Source organism: Phyllostomus discolor, chromosome 5 (genome assembly GCF_004126475.2).
Source record: "Phyllostomus discolor isolate MPI-MPIP mPhyDis1 chromosome 5, mPhyDis1.pri.v3, whole genome shotgun sequence".
Lineage (NCBI taxonomy): Eukaryota > Metazoa > Chordata > Mammalia > Chiroptera > Phyllostomidae > Phyllostomus > Phyllostomus discolor.
The window spans coordinates 10,208,192-10,227,138 of NC_040907.2; the positions used below are offsets into that span (position 1 = coordinate 10,208,192).

Consider the following 18,947-nt stretch of genomic DNA (forward strand, 5'->3'; position numbering starts at 1 on the left):
GACACTGAGAATATAGTGGTGCCCAAACCATGCCACGTACCCTCACGTCGCTTCAGTCTAGAGAGAGACGGAAAGACCCCGGCAAGCAAAAGGAAAGAGAAGAGAGTCGTGTGCACTATCAGGAAAATAGATCAGATCTAATAGATATACAGAGGTGAGGCCAACATAGGGAGGGAGTCAGAGAGGGCCTCTTGGAGGAGGTGGCATTTACACTGAGACCTGAATGACAAGAACGATACAAGCCCACGAGGGCCCCGGGGAAGAATGTTCCAAATGGACAAAGCAACGGAGAGCAGTGCCCCCCTCACCCCACCCCGCATGCCCACAGGTGCAGTTGGGGCAGCCCTCGGGCTGTGGCTGGGTGAGCCAGGAGGGGAGGCTGGGCGGTGAGGTCTGAGGGCCGGTGAGCTGGGCCGGGTTTGGGTTTTGTTCTCTGAGCCACCGAAAGCCAAGGACGGCTCCTGGCAGAGGGCGGGCATGGTCTGACTTGTATTTTTGGAAGGGTCCTCCGATCCCTCTGGCTGTTCTGTGAGTGTGAACCGGGACGGAGGGACCCACGCAGAGCCTAGCTCGGGGTCCACGGAGCCCAGGCAGGGCGGGGGCGGGGCCATGGGGGCGGGGGGCGGTGAGGTGGGGGAGGCCCTTCCCTCAGGTGCTGACACTCCCGATCACCCAGAGAAGTGATGCTCTGATGCCATATTTAAAAAATTCAAATCAGCACTCGGCGGCCTTGGTCTGGCTGCTTGTCTTTGCAAATAAAGGGCCGAGATGAGGGTGGGGCAGGGTCAGATCCCGCCTTCCTTTAAACTCCTGGTAATTTGTTCATCATGGATATTTTTGTGTTAATTTTTTTAAAGACTTTATTTATTTATTTTTAGAGAGGGAAGGGAGGGAGAAAGAGAGAGAGAGAGAGAAACATCAATGTGTGGTTGCTGGGGGCCGTGGCCTGCAACCCAGGCATGTGCCTTGACTGGGAATCGAACCTGCGATGCTTTGGTTCACAGCCCGCGCTCAATCCACTGAGCTACGCCAGCCAGGGTTTTTGCATTAATTTTGACTTTTAAAAATGGCGTTGAAATGTTTTCCTGACGTCTGAGTGTTTGGACACCCCCTGAGACTTTGCACCCGAGGGGAGCGCCCCCTGTCCTCCCCCTGGCCCTGGCCCTGGTGGAGGTGGGGGGCATGGGGACACAGGCAGGGAGTGTGGTGGAGCAGAGCTGGCCTGCGGTGGGAGGTTGGACGGGGGCTGAGGGCAGGAGAGACAGCCTGTGCCCAGGTCTTTGGCTCGTGCCCCTGGAAGGGGGTGCCGTTGGCAGTGTGGTGTCCCGGGCACCACAGCCTGATTTAGGGGCTCAGGGGGAGAGAGCCCCAGAAGCAGGTCCCCGGCACCGCGCCTGACACCCATGACCGGTGCTTAGTCAGCAGTGGCCATAGCAACCAGAGGATAGTTCTCAAAGTTCTTCGGTCTTGGCCGTGTGATGGGGAGCCCCCGCCCCCCTCCCCCGAGGTGCCCGTGTGCCAGGCCCGGCTCCGGGTGCTGCTTCGCAGGGGTTCGCTCTCTTGTCCCCCCAGCTGCCCGCCGAGGTGGGGCTGTCAGTCCTGGAGGCTGGGAGGGAGGTTTCGGAGCAGCACTTGCCCTGTGGCCCTGGAGGGAGATTCTTCTAGACTCCTGCTGGGTCCTGCCCCTCTCCGCCTCCCGGGGGCGCTCAGCTGGTGTGTGCCACGGTGTGGGCCCCCCCACTGAGATTTCCAGGGGTGGCTGGGACGCCGTTCATTTCTGTCGCCCTGGGGGAGCCTGCCCTGCGTAGGGCTTCCGTCCCTACGTACTGAGGGACCAAAGGCCTGCTGCGTCTTCGGAGCTCCTTCCCAGCAGGCCTTGGGGCCCGAGGAGTGGGGGTTGTTCAGGGCCCACCCTGCCTGTGTCCCACCTGGTCTTAGGGCCTGTGTGGGGAAGGCCGACCAGGTGGGGTGGGGAATGGTCCCCATCTCCCTTCCCCCCTGGGCCTCTCAGGACTCTAAGACTTACTTAGGTAGAACCCTGACGGGTCACCCCCTGGGGGACAGAGTCACACACAGGCCACGCCTCCAGGGCAGAAGGAACCCCCACCCAGGTGTGGAGCCACCTGCCACTCTGAAGCTGGGGGAAGGGCCCCAGAGGCTCTCTGTTCGGAGCTCTCAGGGCCGGGATGTGCGGGCTGGAGGCATCCCCACCCCCCGCCCTGGGGAGCCCCCCACGAGAGCCCAGGGAACTGTGGGTAATGTGCCCGTGGAGCTCCTGAGGGACCAGCAGGGCATGCATATCCATTTGCTGGGCCCCAAAACACCATCATAGTGCCTGTGCCTGCCTCCCAGCCTGGATGGACGGACAGACGGACAGATATGCCCCGTCATCAGCCCAGTGCCGGTGGCAGGCGCCTTAGGGCCTTGGTGCGCTGGTGCCTTGACCCTCACCTCGGAATGTTGCGAACGTGCTGGCCAGCGCCCCTCCCCCTCCCCCTCTCCCCAGGCCCAGGGGCCCGGGACTCCCGCTGGGCTCCGAGGCTGGCCCCGTGGGAGCTGGAGGCTGAGTCTGTCCTCCCAGAAGGCTCAGTGCCCCGGCCCGCCCCCAGTGCCGCCGTGGTCAGTGCTTGTGGTCAGCCAGCTGGTCGAGGGTGTGTGCTGGGTTTCCCCTCAAGGGAACGGGAATGTGGGGGCCGAGGGAAGGAGCATTTCTCTTTCCAGTGTGGACGGGTGACTGGTGCCCACGCTGGGCCCTGCCCAGGCCCTCTGACCCGAGGGATCTGGCTGGGGGTGGGGGGAGACCATCGCTGGGAGCCACCTGCCCGGGTTCAAATCCCAGCTCTCCGACAGGAGGAACGCTGCTCCGGCCCTCGGTGTCACGGCTGCGTGTTCCGCGCATAAACTGAGGCGGCCACAGAGCCTCCCTGACCAGGTCCTAGGGAGGGTTGCATGACGCAATCCGTGTCACACGCGCCCACTGCTTGGGGCCTGCCCCGAGTTCAGAAAGCGGATGTCCGGGGACTTTCTGGTCCCCAGGAGGGAAACGCCACTGGTGTTTTTTCTGGAGCATTTCTGGTGGCCTGACTACTCCTGAGGTGTCAGGAGGTTCTCACTGGACCCCCAGCTCCATCCAAGTGAGAGGCTGCCCCTGGAAGACAAGGGGAGGGCCCATCACAGACCCATCTCCCTGGGGGCTGAGGTCCAGCCAGGAGGCCTGCCCGGGGACAGGGGCTTGGGGAAGCCGCCGGGCACTGCCTGCTCTGGGGCGCCCTACTGTGCGAGCACCTGGGGAATGGGAGGGTGAGCACGGGGGGTGGAGTGGGGGTGAGGGGCCCCGTGGCTGAAGCCCACAGAGGACCTGAAGCCGGATGGCTGAGGGTTGGCAGACTAGCCGAGTGGCTTCCGTCCCGCCTGTCGCCCTCAGTGAGTGTGTGGGGTCCCTGTCTCCTGACTCGGTCACAGCCCCTCGTCTGTGACAGCCGCTCCCCTCACGGCAGTATTGTGTCAGCTGAGCGAGTCACCGTGGGGAACGCTCGAGGATGTCCCACAGAGTCTTTGGAAAGCAGCGGCTGCCGGGCGGGCCCCTGTGCACACCTGCCGTCTCTAGTCCCCGTGACCCCGAGAGCCGTTGGGTGGGTCCCCCCCGCCGGTGGCAGCTGAGCTGCCTCCAGAGCCTGCTCCATCCTCCGGCCTCAGGCGGCTGCCCTTTCTGCTGTGTGAGCATGGACGGGACTCTGGGTCCAGGACCCGGTCGAGGTTTAGCCATCCTGTTAGACCTGGGCGCTGCTGACATTGGGGCTGCTGGGGTTGCCATGGGAACGCCAGAGCCAGGGCTGCATTTACCCCCTCCCTAGCCCGGAGGACAGGCGCAGCCTGGCAGAGAGGGCTGGGTGCCCAGCTCATGTGGCCAAGAAGCAGAGTTACGGGGAGCAGGGGCCTGGGGTGCCCAGAAGGCTGGCAGCCAGCTGGGCGGAGGAGGGACCCTGAGGCCTCCAGTGTGGCCTCTGGGCGGAATTCAACGAGAAGGGACTTTGCCACTGACTTACTATGTGACCTGGAGCCAGGCCTGGCCCCTGCCCTGAACTTCAAGGTTGCTGACTCCTGAATGGGGGGCTGGAGGCTGGAAGAAGTGACCCCTTTGGGCCCCCTCACCCTTGGCCATTAGAAATTTCGTTCGAATATTCCAGCAGGGCTGGGCCTGGCCTGGGCCTTTGGCACCAGCAGAGGGCAGCACCTGCTCGGGAAAGGGTCTGGTGGTGGCTGTGTCCTCCTCAGCTGGCCCCCCTGAGCTGTCAGCCCTCTGCCCCCTTCCCTGGCCATCGGCCCAGGGTTCCCAGCCAAGCCCGTGACAGGGCCAGGCCACCTCTCTCCGTCGCCAGCCTGGTCAGGGACAGACGGGCAGGGTCGGGCTCAGGAAACGCCCAGAGAGCCACCTGGCGTGGATGCTGGGGAAGAGGTTGCAGAAGAGCCAGCAGCTCGTGGCTCCTGGTGACACTCGTTACAAACAGAGCCCCTGGCCCCTGTTGGCAGGCTGCACACGCTGCCACCCAGCTCTCCGTCCCGGTGGCTCGTCTGCAGGGTGGCTCTGGGACCCTCCACCCACTGTGCTTCTGGGGAAGCCTGCAGGAAGGCTGGGGCGGGAGGCGGGTGCAGGCCAGGCCCTGTCACTCGCCTTCCTGGTGGCCTCGGGACCACAAACGTGTCCTCTGCGGGCCACATGTTCCCCACCCGTGAAATGAAGGAGGGCGGGGTGGGTGTTAGTGGTTCTCAGCCAGTTTTCACTGGGAGCTGGCCAGCTGGAAAGGTCCCTGGGGGTCCCAGGGTGTCGCCCAGGCCCCTCCTAGCCCGAAGATTCTAGGCCAGCGGTGGTCCAAGGCGAGCACAGAGAAGCTTCCCAGAGACCCTGTGAAACCCGTCCCTTCCCCGGCCCCCCCTGCTCAGGGGTCCTCGTTTGGGGCCTGCATGGGGCCCAGGAACCTGCAGGTGTAGCGACCCCCGGCCCCTGCAGGTGGCGCAGCCAGACCTTGGCCTCCCGGGCGTCGGGACACGGGACGCTGCACGTGTCTTTTCTGTCTCCGCAGCTTGGGGCGCTGGTCCACAGTCCTGTCAGCTGCCCCCTGCTGGGCTTCTCGGCGGTCAGCACCTCCCTCCCGCAGGGCTACCTCTGGGTGAGTGACCCCTGCCCCCAGCCAGGAGCTTGGCCTCAGGACGGGAACGGGGAGAGTGGCACCGGGCAGGGAGTTGCTGGAGAAAGCCGCCTGCCTGCTGGCTCCCGTTTTGTGGGCTTGACCCGGCAGGCAAGGTCTTCCTGGGGGCCTCTGCCCCAGGCCCTGTGCCTGGGGTTGGCAGCTGCAGCCTTACCAGGGACTAGTAAGTCCCGGGATAACCGGGGGACAAGTAAGTGGGCATGACTCTTGCCAATGGCCGTAGGACGGGGCCTCCACCCCGGGATCGGAAGTCAGGGCTGGCTATTGCCGTCTCTCAGAGACCCCAGCCCGCCTGCTGCCCTCAGGCTTCCTGGCGAAGCCCCACCACCCCTCCGGCCGTCCTCTGATTCCCCCTGTTTATTCCTGTCCCAAGGCACTGGGCAGGAGTCTCTGGCTTACCCTTCCGAGTCCACCCCGAATGTCCCTCCCGAGGGCCGTTTGTTCTTCTCTGTTTCTCCAGTGTCTAGCATGTGGCGTAGCCATCCACCATCCATCCACCATCCACCCATCCTTCCATCCATCCATTCATGTATCCATCCACCATCCATCCATCCATGTATCCATCCATTCACCATCCACCCATCCATTCATGTATCCATCCACCATCTGTCCATCCATCCATGTATCCATCCATCCACCATCCACCCACCATCCATCCACCTATCCATCCATGTATCCATCCATCCATCCACCCATCCATCCATGTATCCATCCACCCATCCACCATCCATTCATCCATGTGTCCATCCATCCATTCATCCATGTATCCATCCATCCACCATCCATTCATCCATGTGTCCATCCATCCATCTATCCATTCACCCATCCATCCATCCATGTATCCATCCATCTATCCACCCATCCATGTATCCATCCATCCATCCACCATCCATCCATCCATCCATCCATGCATCCATCCATCCACCATCCATCCATCCATCCATCCATGTGTCCATCTGTCCATCCATGTATCCATCCATCCATCCATGTATCCATCCACCATCCATCCATCCATCCATGTGTCCATCCATCCATCTATCCATGTATCCATCCATCCATCCACCATCCATCCATCTATCCATCCATTCATCCATCCATCCATCCACCATCCATCCATCCATCCACCATCCATGTATCCATCCATCCACCATCCATCCATCCATCCATCCATTTATCCATCTAGTCATCCATCCATCCGTGTATCCTTCTTCCTTCCTTCCTTACTTCATTCACCCATCCATCCATGCATTTACCTATCTACTCATTCGTTCATCCATTCATCCATCCATCCATATAGCCTTCCTTCTCTCCTTTTTTCCTTCCATTATCCACCCACCCACCCACTCATCCACTCCTGCACCCCTTCAGCCAGTGTATATTAAGTATCTGCCGTCTGCCAGACACCCAAGTGCAACAGTGATCGGGCGGAGAAGGACCTTTCGAAAGGGCAGAGTGCATGTTCACTATTTGTTGACTGAAATCTGCCCTGAGGACAGGGGAATACAAAGCTGATTGGTATCTAGTCCACCTTAGCTCCTTACCTGGTTCCCTACGGGCCCCGAATCTAACTTGCTGCCATGGACGCTGGGACGAACGTCCTTCAGTGACAGCAGGATGCGTGTGGGCAGGAGGGGCTGCTCCTGTCAGTCACCAGTGGCAGGCAGGAGTTTGGGACAGGTCACTGGGGCGGGGGGCAGCGGGGGGGAGGCCAGGAATGAAGCTCCGCCCCCGCTCCACGGGCCCCCCCTGACAGCTTCTGTGGGTCTCCGCCCCAGGTCGGGGGCGGGCAGGAGGGCGCCAGCGGCCAGGTGGAGATCTTCTCCCTGAACCGGCCCTCGCCCCGCACGGTCAAGTCCTTCCCGCTGGCGGCCCCCGTGCTCTGCATGGAGCACATCCCGGAGCCGGAGGAGGGGGAGAGCGGAGACAGAGATGGAGACGAGGGCCACCCGGCCCCCGACCCCTCGGCTGCGGCGCACCCGGCCATCTGCCTGGGGCTCCAGGACGGCAGGTGAGGGGCTGGCGGGGGCGGGCAGGGTGGGCGTGGGGTCGCCCAACGTGGGAGCCGGTGTCAGGAGTCTGCGGCACTGAAACTCGTGAGACCCCTTAGGGGCTGCTTCCCGCACGCTGGCTCCTTCCTGGGCAGCGGGGCAGCTCCCGTGGGGGTGGGGAGCCAGCATTAGGGAGACCCTGTCCTCTCTGAGCAGTCGCCCCGGGAACCACTCCTCTGCCTCCCGTCCCCGTGGACTCGTCTCTGCCGCACATTTCACAGACACGGAGTCCTACAGCGCGTGGCCTTTTCTGCCGGCCCCGTGCGCAGGGTAGTGCGTGCCTGTACCTCGTTCCTCTCTATGGTGGTGAGGTGGGCACCTGCGCCCCAGGTTTGGAGAGGACTGAGGCTCAGCAGGCCGGGGCCGACGCGGTGGAAGGCGCGGCGTGGCTGGATTCGCACTCGGGCAGCCCCTTCACTGTGCTGCTTCTGGAGGCTCCCCCTGCACCCCCCCCCCCCCCCCAGGTCCTCCGCAGGACAGAGTCCAGGGAGGCACCCTCCTCACAAGGCCCCCTGGGGAAAGTCTGAGCCTCCCAAGGGTGCAGCCGAGGCCCGGTCACAGGGCAGGGGGCCTGGCTGAGCAGGGGGGAGCCCCCGACCCTTCTCTCTGGAGGGCATGTGGGGGCTAAGCGAGCCCCGTGGGCCTCTCCCCGCAGCATCCTGGTCTACAGCAGCGTGGACACGGGCACCCAGTGCCTGGCGACCTGCCGGAGCCCCGGCCTGCAGCCCGTGCTCTGCCTGCGGTGCAGCCCCTTCCACCTGCTGGCCGGCCTGCAGGACGGGACCCTCGCCGCCTACCCTCGGACCGGCGGTGAGAACGTGGGGCTGGGGCGGCAGGGTGGGCGGGGGTGGGCCCGGGCCCCGACTGGACACCAGATTCCATCCCAGAGCGGCCGTGGGAGGCAGGCCAAGGAGGCAGCTCAGAGCTGGGGGCGTTGGAGGTCCTGCTCCCCATCGGGGTCCCTGCAGGACTGGGGTGCCCACGACTGCCCAGGCAGCTCAGCCCATTGGTGAGATGAGAGCTGCAGGGTCTGGGCTCAGACAGACCCGGCTTCCTGTCCGGGCTGCGCCTTGGTGGCAGCTGTCACCCTCGGTGAGCGGCTTCTGCTCCTCACGCCCCGTCTCCTTGTCTCTAATGTGGGAGTAAGGGTAGAACCCACAGCCTGTGGGCGCCAGAGGGCTAAGCAACCCGGTGAGGGCAGAGCACGGGGCCCGGCACCGTGAGTGCCTGGTGGGGCCCGGCGTTGGTGGTCTCTGTCGTGTTATCGGGCCGTCCAGGGCCCACCAGATGGTGACGTCTGCAAGGCAGGGCGAGCAGCGTTCGCGCCGCCGTGTTCCGGAAACCCGGCAAAGGGCTTGATGTTCGCGCATTATCTTAATTGTCACCGCAGCCCTTGAGAATTGCCTCCTCTCCGCAGACCCGACACGGAGACGAGGGAGGGGACGCGGCTTGTCCACAGCCTCACAAGTGCCGCGGTCCCTCGTCCCTTGAGGTCTGTGCAGTACGAGGATGATGAGGGCCTGGGCGGAGAGGGCAGGGGGCCCCAGTGCCCCCCGGGAGGGGCCGGTGGGGCTGATGCACTGTGGCCGCCAGAGCTCCCTCCCTCCTTCCCTCTCCCTCCCACGAGCCTCTAATTGCTGCGTCATCGCAGCCTGTTGCAGGGTTATAAACGGATATTCGTACTGAGCTATTTTTTCGCCACTTGGCACTGTGTTGGTATTTTTAATTAGCTTTTGATAAGGCATTTATAGTTTTTAATTAAAGGGGGAAGAGGGAGGGAAGAAAAAACTCTCACCGTCAGAGCGCGCCTGGGAGTGCAGGCATCGGCGGGATCTTCGGAGATTAGACAAGTGCTTCTGGGGGTGGGGTGCTCTGCCCCGGGGCCCCCACGGCGGAGAATACCGGGAGCCACGCCGTGCCCTACCCTGGCCCCCCCTGCTCTGTGGTTGGGGTTGCCCTTGACCTTTGGCCTCCTGGTCCCTGACTCATCAGTTTGGGCGTGCAGGTTGGGAGAGGGGAGGTGAGTGTGTGTTTGCTGGGGCTGCCCTGTTTTATAGTAACGCCCGTGACATTGGATCAGGGGCCGGCCCTGCTCTAGTACGGCCTCCTCTCAACTAGTTATGTCTGCAGCAACCCTGTCTCCAAGTAAGGTCACGCGCTGAGGTGCTGGGCGTTAGAACCTCGACACAGGAATTTTTAGGGGATGCATTTCAGCCCACAGGGGGTTTTGGAGCTAACCACTGGCTTTCGGTCTGGGTTGGGCCTGGCAGTTTGTCAGAATAAGAAGGGCCGTTGAGCACCATTGAACTCCTCAGCCTCATTTTGCAGGTGGGAAGGGACTCCCCAAAGTCTCAGGGGTGAGCAGAGACCTGAGCCCGGCCTAGTTTGGGGCTGGACCCCTCTGCCGGTGCAAGGGGGCCCTGGCCTCTCCGAGTGGAGCCAGCAGCCGTCTGGCCCGGAGGGGAAGGTTGAGGTGCCTTTCCCGCCTTGCCAACATTTGTCCACTATTTTTTAAAAGATTTTATTTATTTATTTTTAGAGAGGGAAGGGAGGGAGAAGGAGAGAGAGAGAGAGAAAAATTAATGTGCGGTTGCTGGGGGCCGTGGCCTGCAACCCAGGCATGTGCCCTGGCTGGGAATCGAACCTGCGACACTTTGGTTCCGCAGCCTGCGCTCGATCCACTGAGCTATGCCAGCCAGGGCTATTTGTCCACTGTTTACTGAGCACCTACTATGCACCAGTGAAACAGACGTGACCCTGCCCTCAGAGTTTGCAGACGGAGACAGAGTGGGTCAAGTGAGTGAGCAGGGAGCTTACAGTTACGTCTCGTGCTGGGGGCCCCGAAGGAGGGGCAGGGTGTCAGACGAGAGCCTGACCCTTCTGAGCATGAGGTGGGCTGGTCAGCAAAGGCCTCTGCAAGGAGTAGGACCCAGAGCCGAGTCCTGAAGGAGAAGGGGCTGGGCACATGAGGAGTAGAAGGACTCCGCTCTCGGTGGAGGGACCAGCGTGTGCAAAGGCCTGGAGGCAGGAGAGGTCTCATCTTGTGGCGGAAGCCAGGGAGGGGGCTGTCTTGCTGGACAGCAACCGGAGGGCTACTAACCGAAGCCAACTGAAGTGGCACGAGGCAAGGTCTGGGAGCAGACGCCATGTCCTGTGGACCCTGGGCTCATCCCGGTTGATGGGAGGTGGAGGGAGGTGTTGGAAGTGGCTGAGCACTGTGCGCCCTCTGGTGGGCGGGCAGGAGTGGAGGCAGGGAGACGGGCTGGGAGGCTGCTGCAGCCACAGACAGCCGGGCAGGTGAGCCTGGGTCCCTCTCTCCAGGAGGTTGGCTTTGGCCAGAGAAACCTCTGGGAGAGGCTTTGCCGGGTGCTGCCACGTCCTGTGGTGTTCTGCAGACGTGGCCGGGGTGGGGAGGGAGGCTCTCAGGACATGATGCATTGTGGGGTTGTGTTGGGGGGTCGTCTCCATTACCTTTTTTCACCTGGGCTGCATGTGGCTGGGACTGGGGTCATCAGCTGTGACCATGACTGAGCTGTGGGACTTCCTCCAGACTCTCCAAGGCCATGGGTACCCCTCCCACACCCCTGCTCCATCCCAGCCCCAGAGGGCGGCTCGAAGCTCTGAGCTCCGTGCTTGCAGAACCCATCTCTGGTGCCCCCTGGTGGCCGGAGGGCCTGGGGATTGTGAATGATCCGGACCCGAATCCCGGGCTTGGAGCTGGTATAGGACGAGAGGTCCTGCCTTGGATTGGCTGAGACCGAGACTGGGTAAAACTGGTGTTCCTGGCCCATGCTTTGGCTTATTGCAAGAGGGCAGGGCCAGAAATATTAACCTGGGACTTGCCTGAGCCCCGGAGGACCTGTGGAATCAGCAGCTGAGAAGTGACCGAGGAATCCAGGGCCACCAGGTCCCTTGGAGTCCTGGACTGTCTGAGCCTGAGGGGCCTCCGAGCACAACCTGCAGCTGACAGGTGGGGAAACCGAGGTTGAGAGCGGTGTGGCCCTGGCAGTCACTTATTCATTCATTCACTCAGAAAATGTGTGTTCAGTGTCCCATGGTGCCAGGCACTGAGCAGGACACGGGACCCAGAGAGGAGCTGGGCGGGCCCTGACCCAGCCCTGTGTCCCAGCAGAGCCCTCTGGGTCCCTCCTGTCTCCCCTGTCCCCGAGGAGGCACAGGGGCATGACCGGGCCTGGGGGCAGGTGTGGGGATGTCCCTGCTTTAGCTGCTGGGGTTGTGGGTCAGGGGCACCCCCTGCAGGAGGAGCCAGATGATGGAATGGCTGAGGGGACAGGCTGGGGAGTCAGGCTGCCCGGGGTTGAGACCTAGCTGTGAGATCGGCTCTGTTGCTTCATCTCCTGGGGCCTCAGTTTCCCCGCCTGTAGAATGGGATGAAGACAGCCGCACCGCACAGGCTGGGCATGACAGCCAGGTGCGATCAGCCACCCAAGTGCGCAGGGTGGACCTGGTGTGTAGACCTGTGCCTGTGACCCGACCCCCCCCCCCGTCCGCACGGCTGCTACTGCCCTTGGTTCTGACCTGGCACAGCTGCCTTTTGGGTCCCTCGAGGTCTCCGCGACTGTCACTCTGTCCTGCCTTCGGGCTTCTGCTGGATCCGGACCCCCGAGGGAAACCCCAGGTCTCCTTCTGGTGGGGGAGGGGCTCCAGCCTCTTGAAGGTGCCTTTGCTGAGACAGGGCCTCCTGCTCCCTTCGGCTGGCCGCGTGAGAGCGGCGATGGCCCCAGACGAATGGGCTGTCACACAAGGGGTGTGTGTGTGTGTGTGTGTGTGTGTGAGTGCGTGTTCTGGACCGGGTACGTGTGCACCTAAAACCCGGAGGGCAAGGAGCGGAGTGGAGGGGGGACCCCCTGGCAGGCTGCAGGGGACTCGCCCTACGCAGAGCTCATGGTGGTTGTGTCCAGAACGCTAGGATTGTGGCCCGTGAGGGCCGGGAAGAACCTTGGAGGTCAGAGTCCTGTCCCTGTGGGGTGCAGCTGGGGAAACTGGGTCCCAGCAAGCGGCAGTCTCTTGTTCGGGGTCCCACCGTGGGCCCTCGAATCGGGGACCACCGCCCAGTGTGTGCTATAACCATGCAGGTATTAGCACAGTTTAACCTTCTGTCCTGGAGTCAGGACAGCTGAGAGGTTCCTGGAGAGGCCCCGCAGGTGGAGCCCTGCAGGTGGACTCGTGCTCAGGGCACATGGGACCCTAGGGAGTGTAGCTCCTTGCTCCGACCCCAGGCAGCCCTGGCCATGCTGTTCCAGGAAAGTGCAGGTAGAGGTTGCAGGGGTTTCAGTAGCCATCACCACTGTGCCCACAGGGCAGAGCCCCCATTTACTAGTTTTTGGGGTGTGGTCCCAGTGTCCCCAACTGCTTCCTGGGGAGGAGACTGCAGTCCCCACCTTAGCCATAGAGGCCAGAGCGCCAGCTTCTGGACACAAGCACTACTCACATGTGGCCACTGGGGGGCACTCAAAGCCTTGTATTTTGTGGTTCTGGCGTCCTGTTGTGGGTTAGTGTGCCTGCCTCGTGGAGGCTTGGCTGCCTTGTTTGTGGTCATTCGCCCCTGCTTGCCCTCAGGCCCTTTGGAAGCTTTTGGAGCCTGAGAAGGCAGTAGGGGTTGGGAGGATGGCTCGGGCCGGAGTCAGCTGAGTTTCATTCACTCCTGCGGGGCCTGTCACCCCTGGGGCAGCTGTGGGCGCGTGCTCAGCTCCCTGGTCTCCGTTGTCACACTAGTCAAAGGGAGTCGACACCCGTTTCCACGGACTGTTGTGACACTCGGCACCGAGCAGTGTGAGCTGATGAGCCCGGGGCACCCCTAGCTGCGGGTTTGGGCTGGCTGTCGGAACCCTCTCTGCCCCCGCTTCCTCGGCTGTAGTGCAGGGGTGAGAGTAGAAGGCTCAGGCTGGGCGTTGGGAAATGATCCTCGGAAACGGCGCCTGGCGTGCAGACCCAGAATGGCCCGTAGCAGTGGCAGTCCTCAGCCGCCTTACCGTGCGCCTGCCCTGTGCCCGGCGTCCTGCCTGCTTACGTTGGCCCCTGCAGCTTTTGGTGAGGGGGAGGCGCCGTGTCGTGCCCATTTTACAGATGAGGAAACTGAGGCCCAGGGAGGAGAAGTCCCCTGTCCTCGTTCATGCGGGAGTCTGGAGGCCACAGCCGGGGTTCTGGCCCAGCCCGCTTCCCACATGCTCGTGTGCACAGGCTGGAAAGACCCAGTTGTGTGTTTGCGGGGGGGGGGGGGGGGGGTCCCTGTTCCCCGGCTCTTAGGTGAGCTGGGGTTCTGTAGTTTTAAGTAGGATGGAAGGGCAACAGGCAAACATGTTTTACAGGGGCGGGAGGGCAGGGAGGGAGGGAGAGCCTGGCGGGGTGGTCGTGGTGGGGAGGCTGCTCTGCCCGCCGAGGGCTCTTGCCGCCACGCCCCAGGCAGTGGCGCCGCCGGGCACCCTAGCGGCCCCTCCTGGCCCGCAGACCGCTGTGCCCCGTGGCGTCACCGGCAGCCGGCTCAGAGGAGGCTCTGTGGGGGGCTGCTCTGCCTTCCTTCCAGGGCCCCGGCAGTTCAGGGCATGCGGGCTGGCCGGGTGCTGGCACCCCCGCAGAGGGCTCCATCCTGCCTCCCAGACCCCCTGCTGCTGCTGTCTCCCCCGGGGCCTGCCCCCACGTCCCCCCCCACCACCCCCGCCATCCCTCCTGGCACCCCGGCAAGACAGGGTAGCCACTGGGGTTCTGCATGACTTAAGAGGAAAACCAGCCTCCTTGAGCACTGTCCGCAGGGGAGATTTCCGGCCTGTTCTCAGGGGAGCCGAGCGTCCCTGGGGTGGGCGGGGGAGAGCCTTGCTCAGCACCATGCCAGGGCCCCTGGTTTGTTCCAGCTCCGGGGGTGGCGGACTGGGGACTGACTTCCGCTCGGGACTTCCCCCTTCCACACCTGGGGGCGGTGGCGTCTCCGCAAGAGGGAGGTCGGAGGTTTTGACAAAGATGACAGTGTCCTGTAACGGCGGGCAGACCTGTGAGAAGGCGGGTATGAGTGGACTGAGTGGACAGAAGGGGGAAGGAGAGGAAGAGAAGGGGGGAGTGCAGCCCCCAGGAGGTGGCACGTTGATGAAGGCTGATGGGAACAGCTGACACCCTCCTGGGAGGAGGGGGAGGGGCCACGGAAATGGGCCAGGGGGTCTTGCGGAACCAGGCCGGGCCTGCCACTGCAGGCCATGGCCCCTGGGGGTGGAGGAGCCCTGGGCGGGCTCTGACCTGCCCCCTCTTTCTCTCCCCAGGAGACGTCCCCTGGAACCTGGAGAGCCCCGCCGTGTGCTTGACCGTGGGGCCAGGGCCCATCCGCACGCTGCTGAGCCTGGAGGACGCTGTGTGGGCCAGCTGTGGGCCTCGGGTCACCGTCCTGGATGCCGCCAGCTTGCAGACCCAGGTACCGGCCTCTCCTTGTGGCTGGTGGCCCTGCCCTCAGGGCCGTCAGCGGGGCACACCCTTGCTGACCCTTCTTACCTTTTTCTACGTGGCACTGTCATCACATCCCTGTGTCTGAGTCTGTTGGGAGGCGGGGACGCCCCTGCTGGGCCTGCGCTCTGCCCCACCCACATGCATCCCAGGGGCTGCCTTGACGACGGAGGGGGGTGGGGGGGTCCTGACTGCACCGGGCTGGGACGTGCATCCTCAGTTGTGTCTGTCACTGCCAGTGGAGGCGGCTGTCCTCGCCCTGGTGCCCGGGACCCAGCTGTGCTGCTGAGCGGCCGGCCAGTGTGGACGCAGCCGTGCCGAGGCTGGGTTCCCCTGGGCAGTGTGCGGGTGGAGGCTGCTGGGTCCTGCCTCAGCCCCGAGCGGAGAGCCCGGCCCTGGGGGCTCATGCTGGCTCCGCCTGGGCCCCCGCCTGTCACCACTGACCAGTGGCATTACCCAAGCTGCCTCACCGCTGGCCCCAGGGCCCATCCTGGGGGGGGGGGCGCGCTGGCGTGAGACTTGGGCGGGGCTCTCTGGGCGGTGATGTCGGCTGTCACCTGACTTGTTTGTATTATCAGTTTGGAAGGAGCTGCCACCGGGCCCCGAGTGGGGCTCTGGGTGCAGGCTGGCCGCCAGGACAGACGGGTGCCCCAGGCGAGCTTTCCTGTGGGGGCTGTCTTTGGTCCCCCATGCGGTCATCCCGTGGATGGCTATAGATCAGCCTCTCAGCAGCCGGGCGGGAACGCTGGTGGAGTCCATCCGTTGTCCAGCGGACCTCGGGCGATCAGGGCAGGTCCTGGGTCACAGTCCTGGCTTGGCAGATGGGGGAAACTGAGGCGCAGGGGGCGGTGGGTGAGCCCCGGGACCCGTCGAAGCTTCGGGGCTGTGCGCACCTGGTCCCCGCACCTGGACCCGGGTCTGCCCCACACCTCCTGGGTGCCGGCATGGGCCTGTGTGCGAACACGAGTCTGTCCCTCCAGGGCAGGGTCCTTCCGCTCGCTGAGTCAGGGGTGCTCGGGGGCCACAGTTCTGACCAGGGCCGGGCGGGTTTGCTCAGCGGCAGTCCTGGGCGCTGGGGAGGGCAGAGGGGCACACGGCCCAGAACCTTGACGGGGTCAGGGGGTTTGGGTTTTGAGCTATAACTGTCCTTTGAGGAGAAGTGGGCCCCTCCAGGGCTGTTTGGGCGGCACCTTCCTCCCATGCTCAGACTCTGGAATCCGGACTCCGCACTGCTGGGCCAGGTGTGGGGTTGGGGGCTGGGGAGGGTCCTGGGAGGAGCCAACAGACAGGGAGACCACTGTTCCCCCCCTCTGGGGTCCTGATTTCCTGGTCCTCTTTCTCCTGGGTGGAGCCAGATTTCAGCCAAGGAGTGCGGAGCCGCTGCAGCCCCCAAATCCCTTCCCAGCCCCTGGCTTGCTTTATGGGGGGCTTCCCTGCTCCCCCCATCCCAACCCCATCTCTTGTCTCCGAGGGTTTCTTACCTTCTCGGCCTCCTGAGAGGAAAGTGAGCGGGAAGGCTGGCTCTCCCCGGGCCTTCGGGGTCCCGGACTCACTTGGGCTCACCTGGGCTCAACCACTTGGCAGGAGCAGGGACCAGGCTCGTCTGTGTCTCCTTGGCCTGCCCCCCTGTGGCCCCTCCGGGGCGTCCCCACCCTGTCCGCACCCCAGGCCCAGGCGTCCTTGCTGCTTTCTCCTGCTGGCAGCCTGCACGGGCTCCACCCAGCCCTGGAGGAGAGCCGTGGGAGCAGGGCCGCTCGGCCAGCAGCTGCGCCCTGGGGCCTGGCTCAGGGCAGCGGTGGGCAGGGCGAGAAGTCTCCGTGCCGCCCTCCGGGGGCCACCAGTGTGAGGCGGAGACACTTCCTGCCCCTGGGGGGCCTCCAGTCTAACGAGGGAGACAGAGCCCGCCCTTGCCGGTTCCTGGGACCGCTGGGGGGATGCAGGTGAGCTGGGGGCCGAGCGGGGGTGGGGGGGCGGAGCCCAGCTGGGTGGAGGGCATTCTCAGCACCGCCACCCGGGGGATCAGACCCGCCTCTCAGGAAGGAGAGGTCCCCGTCCCAGCTGTGCCCACCTGGGGTCCCCTGGGCACCCCTTCCTCGGGCGTGTGTGGTGTGCCCGCAGCTGCTTCACATGGGACCCGGCCCTGCCCCTGCCAAGCCCTCAGCCCCCCGACGAGGCCCCGAGCCTCCGGGGCCTCAGTCACCTCGGCTGTGAAATGGGGTGGTCGTGCAGAGCTCCCGGAGGGGGAGTGAGGGTGGATGTTCGCACCAAGGACCGTCTCACACGGTGCCGACACAAAGTGGGTGCCGGACGAACACCAGTTAGCGGTGCAGTGATTCGTCTCACTGAAATCGTCGCCGCTGTGGCCTGTGGGTCATTTGGAGAATCGAGCTGCTTCCTTAGAGCCCGTGTTGGTGGGCCTGGGTCCGTATGGCCTCTCGGGTCTGCCCTCCTCTCCCCTCACCGGCAGGGCTGCTTCCTCCTGCTGACCGCTGCCCTAGGGCCCAGAGACACATGGACAGGGCAGTGGGGGTGGGGGGAAGCACTGGGGGGCCTGGGCGGGGCCGGCCCACCTCTCATCCCCTTCTGCCCCTTGCCAGCCACAGGGCAGTAGGGCCCAGGCCCCGCACCTCAGCTCCAGCCCTGCTGTCCCTGGGCCAAGAGGTCACCGGGCTCCAGCCCGTGGCTGCGAGGCTGTAAGATGAGCTCTGGACCCGCCTGCTGCTCTTACCCAGGGGCTCCACACCGGCTTTCGCCCGCTCCGCACACCGCAGAGGGTGCTGGGAAGCGCTGGGTGCGGGGAGACGATGCAGGGAAGGGCGGCGAGGGAGGCTGCGCGGCGGGGGGCCCGAGGGAGCGTGTGCGCCGGGTCTGCAGCCAGGGAGGTCGGAAAGTTTGTGTGGGCAGCTCGCCCTCCGCGCTCAGGATCCCTGGGCACGGTAACGAGGGAATCGCCATGCATGTTTAATGCAGCTGCGCTCCGCCGCCGCCGCTGGGGGGGGAGAGAGGAGGCCGCCCGCCCCGGCGCCCGGGCTCGGGAACAGCTCGGTCTGGCTGCTGCTAATGACCTCCCGGGTGTGCACGGCCGCCCGCCCCACGTCCGTCTGCTCTCGGTGCCTCCTGCGGCCAGCCAGGCACCGAGGAGGGGCCCCGAGCTGGGGCTGCCGTCTGGGCTTCGGGGGCCTTGAGCGCAGGTGTGCTTGGGGCGCAGCACCTGCAGGACTGGGTCGTCGGGAGACCTTTGCTGCAGAACGCCCCTCTTCCGAGGGAGGGCGTCACCCCAGTCCTCCCCCAGGCTCCAAAACCGCCCCCTGGGGCTGTGAGGCACTCACAGCCGCCCAGCGCTCCAAGCCTGGAGGGGTGTATTGCTGCTGACGGAGCGTGTGGCTCCTGTGTCCCTGGCCCAGATCTGAAGACGCAGGGGGTTGATCTGAGGACTGTGTTAGCCCTCAGGAGCTCTCTCCCCCCCAGGAAGCAATAGCAGCCGGTACATACTGAGTACTCGACGCGGACCCGGGACGGGTTTCAGTACTTTGCACGAGTTAACTTGCTTATCCTCAAACCACTCTCTGAGATGAGCACTGCTATTGCTCCCGCTTTACAGACGAGGGAACAGAGGCACAGAGAGGGTAAGTGACTCGCCCAAGGTCACACAGTGCAGGGAGGCAGAGGTTGGGATCTGGGCACGGGCATTCCGCACCTGAGTCTGCTCTTAACCTTTGTGCCGGCCGCCCTGGTGGGCTGGAGGCTCAGCCCCCTTTGGGCTGCACTGTCCCCTGCAGTTTCTGTCCCATCAGACGTTTAGCCTTGGGAACTGTCATGGATTCACACACCTGCTTTTCCCACCAACACATCTTCCGGTCCTAGGACTGCACCCCATTCCCATTTCTCGGCCACGGTCCACCCAGCTCACGTAGCGCACCCGGCAGGGGCACTGGCCACGGGAGACGGACAGGCAGTATCCTGCTCTCCGGGCCCTCACGTCAGGTCCTGGGGGGTGGACCCGAGGGAGACCTGAGCTCAGCGTCCGGTGCGGGACGGTCAGTGCCAGCCAGAACGGGGAGGCCCACTGGGAGCCCAGGGGAGATGCAAGGGGTGCCAGATGCAGCTGGAGGAGGGGTGGGGGGAGCGGTGGAGGCTCTTGGAGGGTGGGACCCCCGAGGAGGCTGGGCACCGAGGGGCGAGGGAAGAGAGGGAGTGGGGAGGGTGCCCCGGCCAGAGACAACCCAGTGTGTGTGGGCCCTGGGGT

General features: G+C 64.2%; 1 protein-coding gene across 8 annotated transcripts in view; it reads left to right on the forward strand.

The window, feature by feature from the left end:
* Window positions 1–18,947, forward strand: part of ARHGEF10L (Rho guanine nucleotide exchange factor 10 like) — a 154,007-nt gene that overhangs the window by 113,087 nt on the left and 21,973 nt on the right. For all 8 annotated transcript variants that reach the window (XM_036025389.1, XM_028512200.2, XM_036025388.1 and 5 more), the window contains 4 exons: window positions 5,082–5,168; window positions 6,983–7,215; window positions 7,911–8,065; window positions 14,524–14,672. In XM_036025389.1, the coding sequence (XP_035881282.1) occupies window positions 5,082–5,168; window positions 6,983–7,215; window positions 7,911–8,065; window positions 14,524–14,672 (624 nt within the window). The remainder of the gene's footprint in view (window positions 1–5,081; window positions 5,169–6,982; window positions 7,216–7,910; window positions 8,066–14,523; window positions 14,673–18,947) is intronic.